At 46.3% G+C, this 12,475-nt stretch overlaps 1 protein-coding gene across 1 annotated transcript in view; it reads right to left on the bottom strand.

The window, feature by feature from the left end:
- CSMD2 (CUB and Sushi multiple domains 2) overlaps positions 1 to 8,989 on the bottom strand; it is a 536,547-nt gene extending 527,558 nt beyond the window's left edge. Inside the window, exon 1 of the mRNA XM_074934462.1 lies at positions 8,784 to 8,989. Within this exon, the coding sequence (XP_074790563.1) occupies positions 8,784 to 8,940 (157 nt within the window). The 5' untranslated portion in view covers positions 8,941 to 8,989. The remainder of the gene's footprint in view (positions 1 to 8,783) is intronic.
- Positions 8,990 to 12,475: the final 3,486 nt, after the last annotated feature.

Genomic DNA, 12,475 nt, shown 5'->3' with positions numbered 1-12,475 from the left:
GAATTATGGTCTCTGTATGTTGGTGCTCATTAGAAGGTACAAGGGGGCCTCTCTTATTCCCCAGAAGGGCACTTCTGCAGGATGCAGCCCTTATTTCGCTCCATATCCTGGGGTGTGCTGCAAGTCAGGACCAAGATGCATGAACAGTGCTGCATAGGAACTCAGGAGGGGAATAGTCGGCAGAACAGGGAAGCTTGCATGCCATTCACCCAAAGAAGACCTGACTCTAGCCATTGCTGTGATGATTATTACAGCACCCATGAAGTGCTTTCCAAACACTCAAGAAGGGACGGTCCCTGGCCTGAAGCGCTCACAGCCTAAGGACAAAGGTTAGGGGAAAAGGGAACAACCTGTCAGGGGTGATCTAGATAATACTTAGTCCTGCCTTGAGTGCAGAGGACTGGACTAGATGATCTCCCAAGGTCCCTTCCAGTCCTATGATTCTATGAAGAGGCCATTTACATGAGTCAGCTCATTTCACATGAAGCAACATGGCAGAAACAGGTCTTGAAGAGGGACTTTAGCAGGGGGGCCTTCTGGCAGGAGCCTTCTGGATCAGTTTAAGGAGGTGGTGCCAGTACTAGTCTTCCATCATTTTCATGAACCCTAAATTCACTCACTCACTAAGACTGAAGGGTGAAGCAGAGGGTGGAAGGGACAGAATAGGAAAATAGGAGTCACTTGGTTCCAGGTATGTATCGTCTCCCAAAGAGCCTCCCAAGAGGTTTGATGGTATTAGAAGAGCGTGATGACCTAGGCTTTGCTCTGTAACTGCAAGAAGTCAAATGCTTTGCGCACATACTGCGGGATTTCTCACTTCCTTGAAACGGAGGGAAGACCCAATAAATACATTTCATATGTACACTGTACCTATAAATAGCCTCACAGAGACTTCATTAAGCTACAGAGCTAGAATATAAAGCCCCCAATTAATATGCAGGATTGATAAGGCCGCCTCTGCTTTTTCATTGCCAGGGTTCCAATGGGTGGACTCAAAAATTTTTCTGTTTTTAATACTTAGCTGCCTGTTGAACTTGCTAACCTCCTGTCATACATCTTCGTCTGCCAGAGACTGCCCTTGGAAAAGATGGACTCCCCCTTCTGCCTAAACAGTGATAATATCATCTCTGACATTTGCAATCACTGTAGACTGAACAAGCAAACTGACTGCTGAACTGACAGATTCAATGAATATAGGATCACTGTGAGTTAACTTACCAGTTGCTGGCCTATTCTTAAGGGCTATAGCTTTTATCTAACACTTTGGGAGCTCCGTGCTTTGTATTTGCACAAGTGGATACATTTTAAACCTTGGATCATTCCGGATATTGCCAGACCAACTAGCTACCAGTGTGAAGGAACAGGTGAAAAGAAAGAAGAAATAGGTGAAAACCTATTAAACCTACTGGATAAAATACAGCCTGGATAGAATGCCACTGAAACCAATGGAAGATAACGTTGGCACACTGTCTTGGGATATTCTTGATACAAAGGCAGATTAGCAGGACTCTGTTGAAGTCTTACGTGCTGTTGCTATAAAGCTCTGCACTTGTATAGCAGTTTCCCTCCAAGGCTCTTAAAGCACTTTATACACAACATTGTCGTGTAAGCATTATTCCACCCGCTGTACAGATGAGTAAATGGAAGTCAGACAGGAGAAGTTCTCTTTCCCACGGCCAGCTATGGAGATGGAACAGAATCATTGAATCGGAAGTCCCCGTCTGACCAGCAGACAGCATTTCCTTATTTCACACTAGGGCTCCACCGTGGAAAACGCTGTTAAGGACTTGCCTTCAGCTGAAGGAAGCTCAGAGATGAGACACTCAAAGGCCATTCCTGAGTCAGCTCTCACAAAGTTCTTTATAGGTACAGCTGGGAATCTCCACAGGGCGTATGTTATATGACCGATGCTAAATAAGGTTAGACTGCCTGAGTTTTCCAGAATATCTCTGACCATTTATATTGTCATCAGTTTCTTCTGGACAAGAATGATGTATATTTCACATTACAATCATCTGAGGGGGTGATCTGCAAGAGCACTTAGTGTCACCCTAACTCGGCTCCTGCTGAAGTCTGGGGGGGGGGGTTATCACTGTGTGGGGGTTACCACTGAGTCTGATCACAGCTGCGCTGGGCCAGTGCTGATCATTTACAACACCCCGCCCTAAAAGGGTTAAAAATGAGTGATGTACAGCAGAATGCAACTATTAGTGACCAAGTGCGTAGTACTAAAGTCACTGCACATTACAGACTTTTTAAACTCGGCAATGTAATTCCTACGGCGAAATCTACACTACAGCCTATGTTGGCAAAACCTGTGTCGCTCAGGGGTGAAAACATTCCACCCCCCGGAGCAACGTAAGTGACACCGACATAAGCGTTCGTGTGCACAGCGCGCTCCCGTCGGCATAGAGCGTCTTCACCAGACTCGCGGCAGTGGTATCTGCAGCGCTCGACGTACACATATGGCCTGTGTGTCTTTATGAAGACTAACAATTGGTACAGCAGTTGAGATGCTTATCTATTCTCTCCATAGCAACCTAAGAATTATCACCCTGCAACAGATCATCTAAACCAGTATCCTGTCTCCAATCAGCTGCTGCAGAGGGAGGTACAAGAACCCTTTCAGTTAAGGGATAACCTGCCTTCAGGGACAGTTTCCTCCTGACCGCCATGAATTAGAGGCTGGTTTTGGCCTTGAAGCAGGTGGTTTTATATGCCCCTTTTAAAAACTCATGTTTATTTTACAATAATCGTGACAATAGGCTATCAAGGCCTGCCAATCCTCAATAAACCTCTCTGGACGCTTGCACACTCTAGCTCTAATGACAGAAGGGCTTTGTGAGTAATTCAAGCATTCCAGAATGGGATTGATTTTTTTTTTTTAACATGGAAGCTTCTCAGATACTATGGTAATGAGCAGCATGATAAAACCTTAAAATAGAAAGATGTTGCCTATACTCTTGATGACAACCAACTTGAAAATAAGTAACAGCCTAGAACAAGCCATCGGTAGTGTTCTTCCAGTTACATTTACTGACAGATAACCATTATAGAATTTCCACATCTTACAGGACTTGCTCCTGCTCCCAATGACGTCAGTGACGACATCCCCATTGACTTCAGTGGTGCAAGACAAGCCTCTCTTTTCAGGAGGTATCAAAAAGCCAGGGATCCCCCTGGACTCTTCTTCATGGCACCTTTCTTTTGTCCATACAGTAATCCAAACTTCAGAGAAATCCAAGGCTTCAGTTAGACCAATGTCCTCATTTTTCTTGCCCACAGCCTTGCAGAGGGGCTCTCAGACACGCATCAGGGAAACAAAGCCGAAACTGATCTGTGTGTCAAGCCTGCCTCAACAAGATGGCAAAGCAGGCTCAGATTTCACGCCCGGGCCTAGCAAGCAGCTTAGAATTCATTTTTCCTTGGTGGGAGGAGGAGAGAAGAGACCAGAGAACCGGTAGCATCAGATCTTTGGATCATGGAAGAAACCCCAGCAGGAGTCTCATATATTAGGGAGACTCTCCTTCCCCTCACTTCCCACCTCCACATACTCACCATCTTCTGAGGATTAAAAACAAAAGTGTCTTTTCAGGATGTGCTTGTACAATGCCTGTGATACTGGGGGTCCCAATAACTGAGTGGGACCCCTAGATACTACCACAATCAACAGCAAGCAAGATTTACGGCCCAACCTGGTAAACCTTCACCTACTCTCCATCCCTTAACCTATGGCTGCTGGTGCTGCAGTCATCATTCTAGAGGACCAAAGAACACATCCCTCTGTCCTTCTGGTGCCCAACAGAATGCAGGAGTTACACTGTAAACTCTTTGCAGCGGGGACTCTCTTTTTGTTCTGTGTTTGTGCAGCACCTAGTAGAATGGGCTCCTGGTCCGTGACTGGGGCTACGAGGCGTTACTGCAATACGTACCGTAAGTAATAATGATGACGACGTCAGGCCAGGCTCAAGCCCTAAGAAGTGCAGACGATGGATACTACAGACTGCGAGTTTAGTTCATTTTTTAGAAATGTGGAGAACAGATATGAACAAATTATCGAGGTTTGCAGCTCTGGGCTCTTGTTTTCAATAGACAATCCTGGGCTTAACCAGTGACACTGACAAATCTGAGACACCAAAGTTCTACATTTCATAGACAAGTGGCTTCTCAGGAGACAGTAGCAGACAGCAAGCAGCACAGTGTGCCTCATGGTTGGCAGCTGCCAGGAATACAGGTGAAGGTGGTGAACAAGGGAACTACTGTGCCCTCTCCCAGCAACTGGACTAGCCATTTTTGCAGAGCAAGGAAAAAGGTTTCTTATAAAGCAGGTATAGTACAAAGGATCCTGACAAATTGCTCAGTGATAGTCTCAGAACTGAACCAACTTGGCACTGAGTACAACTATTGGGATCCATGGCAGATTGCCTGGATCATGTTCCCTGCACCCGTTTTGATGTGTCTCCCCTTTGGACAGAAGCTCCTAGACAATTGGAAGCTGGCCACTCAAGATTAGTCTGATCAGACACCTATCCTCTGTAGCACTGCAGCTGGGAGACGGCTCAATCCAGAAAATAAACCATTTCACCAGGAGATATTTGGGGAAATACAGATATTTCTGGCAAGGAAGGAAATTAAGGTCTGAGATTTCAATAGCTACATAATTATTTGTATTTGAGTAATGCGGAGCGGCCCAAGCCCAGCTGCGCAAGGTGCCGCACAAACATAAAGTAAGTGGCAGATCCTCCCCCAGAGAGTCCAGAATCTAAATAGGCAAGGGAGAAGGGAAGTGGCTTACCCAAGGTCACACAGAAAGGCAGTGGCAGAGCATGGAATAGCTCCTGGGTCTCCTGAATCATAGGGCAGTGGCCTAGACATTACACCATGTTGTCTCTCCAGTAAATTACTTTCTCCCACTCCCATCCTGATCCCCCAAACGCAAAGAAAGCCAAAGCTTCAGGACGTGTAGTGAACATTCAAGGAACATTTCCCTCAGCGTATTCACTAACAGTTTATACTTGAAGAGAATCCGTGCGCCTCCCTGTGCAAAACCGCATGCAATTCCGCACCAGCATCCTGGTCCAATTGGCTCAGGAAATGCAGATATATGGAGCCTGCTCTGAACTGGGCTGATACATCCCCCAAGATTCTAGGCGGTTGTGCTCCATCTGAAAGCTGGCTCAGAAAGGTTCTTACCTGGCCAGCAGGAACTGCTTCTGTGCTGCCAATGAGAAAGAGATAGCCCCCGGGGGGACTATTACTTCTCCCAGCCTAATACGCTCCCAATTCTCTGCCTGGAAGGCTCATTCCCAACTCTTAGCTTCCCAGCACAAAACCGGGCCAAACCAAGAGGTTTTTCCACCAAAAATTCTGCTTTGAAATTTTGGGTCTGAACCTGATTGTTTGATGGGAAACTGAGGAGCATGAACAGCGCATGGATGGAGACAAGGAAACCTTTGCATGAAGCGAGTTTATTACAGCCCTAGCAGTGTCTCATGTGGGAAGGAGGAGTCACAGCTTAGCCCGCACTCCCATGAGGCTGCAGCCATGGTCCCCACACTGCTGGAAGGAGGGAGAGCAGAGGCAGCGTGCCTGGTTTTCCCACCTCTCGCAAGCAGGTGGGCAGGAGGATGTAAGGAGGCAGAGGGATTGGCTGACACCCCTATTCTGCCCGGCCCTCTACACATTAGCCAGGGTTGTCCCAACATGAAGGAGGAAATAAGCTGGACCCAGTAAAAGGCTGGAATAAAGGACTGCTTCCCCTCCCCCAGGAATAAGGGGAGAGCAGGGAATTCATTACAGTTATATCGGATGTTGTTTACAGGCTTAGTCTAGCCCTAAACTTCACTGTACCATGGTTGTTAGCAGGACTCCTGTTGCAAGCAGCAGCATCCTAGGCTATTGCTGTACGAGGTACCGGCGTATCTGACGAAAGAAACTCCCTTTAAAAGGGGATGATTAATAAAATGAATTATTTGTGTGCCCACACAGCAGCTCAAAATGAATACTCAACTTTCCTTCCCCTCTCCCATCTTTTCAGAAAGAAATCAGCCAAAACTACTTTCTATCAGGACAAAAGAAACAAATGTCTAGGCCATGTTCCAACCCAGTACATCTTTGTATAATCCAGTCATCAACAGGAGGTTAATCACCAAAACACAGTTTTAACTATAATGGTACAAATGACCTCCATTACAATGGCTTTTTTAAAAAAATATATGCTGTATGTGTCTGTCCATATATATTATCCAACCTATGCACCACAAATCCATCTCAGGGACATCTTTCATTAACAATGCACAGATAGCTTAGGGTGAAAAATCATCATGACAAGAACTTGCCTTTGAGGGATAAGAAAAACTACAAAACTATTACGTGGTATGCCCTCTCTCTGACTAGCAGCATATTGCTAGTCGCCAGTATCTTCTCGAAACAGACGACAAACTCTGCCAGGTTATTCCTGCACCTCTTCTTAAATTCAGCGAGTGTAAGAAATTTATTGTTCTTTGAAGAAAAATGCATGTCCCCTACCTTATAAAGAGAATAGCTTTAGCTACAGTTGGTTCAGTTCCTTGCAGAAGATTAAGACAACTGACCATGCTTGTAATTTCCTGAGAAACACTTGCATCTGTAGAGATCATCTGCAGCAATCTGCCATTCCCCCACCCACCCCGCCCCCGAACTGTATCAGGCTGTAGGAATATTGACAGCTCTAAATAATTAGATAGAGTAAGGTTAATGTAATAACAGTATGATTTCTCAATTTTCTTTTTTTGCTCTTTTTCTTTTTTTGAGACAGGCTAGAACTACTAACTGATAGTTTTATATATACATCTCTAGTGCCACACTATGGGAACTCATGGTTATTGCTAGCCATGCAATCCCCAGGGAAAGGCTAGGCTGAAGAGATAGCATGTTGAGGACGCGGTCCCATAGAGGCTCATTACTAGGACCAGCGAGTCCAACCCTAGGCTAACCTGAAAATATCTGATCGGAGGACTGCAGGAACCAGTAGGCACCTTCACCCAATAGGCACAGTTACAGCATCGCTGTTAACGAGCTACATCTTACTAATCTCAGAGTTGATCCCTTGTTTTGATAAAAAGGTTGTTCAGAATCTCATGAAGAAGTGGCGGTGTGCAGGGAAAAACCAAAACACTCACACACACACACAGAGATCATTGCCTCGTGATCCTACTGCAGCTAAAACAATGATGGACTTCTGGAGAGCTTTCGCAGAGCTGGCACTTGTGTAAAAGAGGAAGGGGGTACAAATCAATTAACAGCCCAACGGTGAAGGATCCTGGATAGGTATAATTTTAAATGAAGCAAAAATTGAGAAAAAAGAAGGGAGCTGTGCTAGCAAGAAGGACTAAACACAAAACCACCAGGCACTGAAAGAAAACCAACAAAAATCTTGCATGCACGAGTCAAATATAGCAATGGGGAGCAAGGGGGAAAGGAGAGAGAAAGAGGAGAATTGTAAACCCCTGAAATAGTAAATCACTCATTTAGGTCTATGTCCAGCACTCCACTCAACCCAGCCAAACAGCACAGAGCTAGGGGGGAGGTTTCTCTGTTCTCAGACAGTCTCAATGCTTGTGCTGAGGGGAGAAAAAAAAATCAGGAAGATATTTATCTGTATATTTACTCCCAAGGAACTGATTTCCTCCTACCCTAATTGGTGCCCCCGGTTGGTAAAACTCTTCGGATACCTCAGGAGGAAAAGGTGCTGATGGTCTTTCTGAGTCTCCTTGGAGGAAGTCTGCCTTACACAACAAAATCAGTGTTGCATTTCAAATACAACATAAAAGTTTACCAAAAAACACACAACAACAAAAAACAAAGAAAGGAAAAAAAGGCAGTTTTCCACCCCCATGTGTTCACGCGCGCGCACACACACACACAGTCTTTTGGCCATGTTGCATGAGGCACATTCGGACAAACCTTATTTAGAAACATTGGGAAACTGGGAACCCCTCAGTGTTAAAGGAAGAAAAGAACAATGTTTTTCTTCCCCCTCCTTCCCCCCCCCCCATTACACAAAGCCAGACTCAATACAAGACCACAGCAGAAAAAAAAAAACACAAACTTCAGTTTCAAATTGAATCCTTCACTTCGGCTATGCTGCAAAGGCAGTTTCAGAAGCAGGGGCGGGGGGAGAGGGTTAAACCTCATCTTTAAAAATCTATTTTTGACCTTTCCTAAGATTAAAACTACATATTTGGCTAAAAATATATATCTATATAATGCTGGGGCCAAACAGCTAGTGCTTAAAAGCACCACAATCCGAAACGTTTGAGGAGAAAGGAGGAATCATAAGAGTGCTTCCATCTGCATGTAAGAAGTCCCTCAATCTATTTTATAGGCTGTAGGCAAACATTGGGGTAGAGAAATAATGAACTCAGATGCCAAAAAAAAAAAGTGATGGCATTTTTCTTGGTCCTCTCGCATTTGGGACACACTGATCTGATCCTTTGAAGCTGGGGAGTAAAACAAGAAACAAAAACACCTTTTTATGAACCCAGACTGTAAAATTGTTGCCCCCATAGGATATACAGTACCTGCAAACTTTATCTTCCTATGGAGATATACAGCAACAAACGTGATCCCTGCATGGGCTATAAAGGAGGATCTCCTCCTCCCACCCAAAGAGAGACACAAAAACACACACATACACATATATATATAAACCCCCCAAATGCAAGAGAATTACATCTGAATCAAGCAGCAAGAGGGGAGGGGGGGAAGCTCCCAAAGTTGCCAGCTTCCTCCATTGCACTCACCGGTTGCTGATGCAGCCAACAACCCCACAAAGAGCAGCAGAATCCGGCTCCAGTAGCTCACTTCCACCGTCATGAGAGCAAAGATCCCCAATTTCCCCCAATTCCTTCTAAAGCCGCAGCTGCATCCCGTCCTGTCCCATCCCAAAGAAGGTTGCATGTCAAGGGGTCGTGGGGTTTTGTGGTCCTCTCCCCTTTACAACTGGGATGGTCCTCGGATCGGCTGGAGGAAGAGGAGGAAGCAAGGGGGGGTGGGGAAGGTCAGGATGATGATTATGATTATTATTTTAGCTCGGGAAAAATCCCAATGCATGGAAGGCTCTGAGCTTCTGCAGCTGGAATGAACCAACTCTCGCACTGGCTTGGGGAGAGGAGGGCTGGCTCTCTTTTTTCTCCCCCTCCCTTTCTCCCCCCCCCCCCTCACTTAAAAAATGACTATCTCGGATCAAGCTTTTCAGGATTAGCAGCAGAAGGTTCCTAGGGAATTACACTTTTTGATCAACATCAGCAGCATCCAGGTGACTAATCACCTCCACATCCTTGTTCTCTTCTTTCTTAAATCCTGGGAAAGGGGGCACTTCAGCTGTGTTATTTTGGCGGAGGGGTTGCGTGTGTCACACACACACACACACACACAGTATCTGATTCAAGATTTTTATTCCACTATTACCCCCCCCCTTCCCTCCATCCTCCCAGAAACAACAAACAGCACATTATGTTTTAGGATCCCTTTTATTTGTTCATTTTAATACCCACCCCAGGTCTCTTCTCCTTTAGAGAAGCAATTCCCGCAGATTCCTCTTAATACACAGATATGATGTCCAATCGGCAGCTCTCCTTGGCGTTCACATATCCGCTAGAATAAATCTTGCATGCATCATCCAGAATTCCCACGCCCCCCCCCGTCTTTTTGGGGGGCTGTGTAAACACCTTGATGACATGGACACTTTTCATGACCAAGGAAATTGCGTTACAAACACAAGCGGGATTGCAAGGCTGGGGTGGGGGGGAGACACCTCCCAGAGAAAGCTCCCCGCTTTGCAATTGTTACTTTTCCCAGTACCATGTGTTCCTGGGAAGAGATTAGGTTCTGACAGGTGGGACTGGTTGTAGCGGAGGAGAGAGGGAAATGTTTTTGGAGATCGGGGGGTGGAGGAGGGGGGGGCTTTGCGTCACCTCTTCCCAAATCAGCGCATGCTTCTTCTCACTGGGCTGCTGCTTTGCAGAGCTGGCAGGAGGAAGGTTTTGGCTTTTTTTTTTATTATTTTTTTTTATTTTTTGCATGGACTAGCACATTTGCCCCTACGGTTGCATGCAAATAAAAAAAAATCCAGCCTGTTAAAGCCACATTCAGGCACTTCGCAGTGATGTTCAGCTCCGTGGGGGCTCGTCCGCGACACACCAGACATTAGAAAGCCCACACACCTTTGCCCCCTTTTGCATTCACGCAGTTTTAAAGCTCAGTCCCTTTGGGCAAACGCAAGAGACCCCCCCGGGTATCTGGGGATTCCGCTCAGCCTTCCGCGCCGAAGGGACAGGACTAGATCCGAGGTGGGGGGGGCCCTAGCTGAAGGTTTTGCCTCCCCCCGGAGAAGGGGGCGCGGGTGCATGGGAAAGGCAGAGAGACACGCCTCGAGAAGGGAGGGGAGGGGGACACACACACACACACACACACCCCAGATCTGAGGCTCTCGCACTGCCTTGGCATCCAGAACATGCACCACTGCGAAAGAGGAAGGGCTGCTGCTGCTTTTCCCATTGCAACCTCCTCCAAAGCTGCAGCACATGGGGGGTGTGGGGGGGGGGTGTGCGGGGGGGGGGGGGGAGCCGGTCCAGCGGCACCACTGGGCGGTCTGCAATGCCAGCTGCGAGTGAGCGCTGCTGCTCCAGAATTAGCTGCGATCCCTGCCTCCCTTGGCTCGCCTCTAAACCATTTATACCCAGGGCTGGTACATCTCTCCCTCCACCCCCGAATCAATCCTCTCTCTCACTCTGCCCCCTCTGCTTTTCAATCCCTCCACCGGGAACCGATGCCAAGAGCCAAAGCAACAAGGGCTGGTACATGAAAGAGTCGCTTTATGTCTGTTTAAACTGCAGTGTCCTATTCAAATAGACCTTATTGTTCAAAGGCATGGCTCCAGATATAAAAGGATCAGAGAGGAGGGTACTCCACTGCGCAGCTCCATCTATCCCTTGCCCCTTACACAGATAGTTCTCTCCGAGAAACCCCCTGGCGTTGCATTCAGCTGAATGTGTGACTTGGTTGCTGCTCACAGGCTATAGGGTGAGACAAAGAAGACTAGCAAGGGGTCAAGAACAATATGCAGGCATAATAAAGTTATTGGAGAGATACAATCCCACTTTATTCCTGCTTAGTAAAATCATATCTTTTTCTAAATCAACTGCTTTTAAAAAAAAAAGTCTTCCTCACAGCAATGCTGGGCATAGGGTCTCCATCTCTCTTAAAAGATTTGCATATATTTGGTAATGGGCATGACTGGTAAAGACAAGTTCTTTTTTGTGGCAGAAACCTATCAGGGTTCTCAGGGTTAATTTTACTTGCCCCTCATCTGAGAAAGTGTGTGTGTGTGTGTGTGTGTGTGTGTGTGTGTTCTGGTTAACTGGGCTCTTAACCTCCACTACGCAGCTGAACGACTTGCTAAATTACTTCCACAGTAGACTAGACACAGGATTTTGCCTTTCTAACCACCCAGTAAGGAGCAGGGAATTTTTGCTCTGCACTGCCACCCACAGTCAGACCCCAGGCTCAAAACACCCGTTGTATCCCATCATTTCCCCAAACAGAGCCAAAGCCATGTAAATGACTATAATTACACACACACACCCTCTCCCCCCAAAACACAACAATAAACATAATATTTCTGAACATCTGTAAGCCAAGGATCTTGGGATGATTTACAAATGTTAGGACTTGTCTTCACGTACAGCGGTGAAGCTGCACTCGTGTAGCACGTTCGTGAAGATGCTACTACATCGACAGGAGAGCTTCTCCCGTCAACGTAGTTAATCCACATACCCAAGAGGCGGTAGCTATGTCAATGGGAGGCATAGCACTGTCCACACCAGGGCTTAGGTGGGTACAATGACCTCGCTCAGGGGTGTGGATTTTTCATCCCCCTGTGCAATGTAGTTATACCAATATAGGTCTGTAATGTAGACTTGGGCTTAGTTAGTCCTCACAATGATTGTCTGGAGGTATGTAGGAAGTATTTGCTCCATTTTACAGATCAGGAAACAGAGACACAGGAAGGAGAAAGAACTTTCCCAGGATCACAAAGGGAACTGGTGCCAAAACTGGGGACATCATCTGGGAGTTCTGACACCATGACCCCTTACTGCTGCTAGACGACACTCCAGCCTGTATATACAGTCCCCGTGGCTATGAATGAGGAGTCCTAGAATTCATCAGGGCTCATGATCTTAGAATGTTTCTCCAAGATAAAAAGCAGCACAATTAGCAAGTCTCCATAGGGATATGAAAGGTGTTTGGATAAATAAAAAAAATCCCCAACGTGTACTTTGTTAACCAAACACAGGTGCTGTGGGTGAAAAGAGCAGCATTTAGCTGGGCATAAAGCATTAGCCAACAGCCGCATACATAAAATAATCTCTGTTTATACAGAGGCTGGAGTCGCTGTGCCTTTGCATATATATTATAGAAAAGTCCACTTTTT

Source organism: Natator depressus, chromosome 19, assembly GCF_965152275.1.
Source record: "Natator depressus isolate rNatDep1 chromosome 19, rNatDep2.hap1, whole genome shotgun sequence".
NCBI classification, from domain to species: domain Eukaryota; kingdom Metazoa; phylum Chordata; order Testudines; family Cheloniidae; genus Natator; species Natator depressus.
The sequence above is the reverse complement of the archived record's forward strand: the minus strand, read 5'-3'. Positions and strand labels throughout refer to the sequence as shown.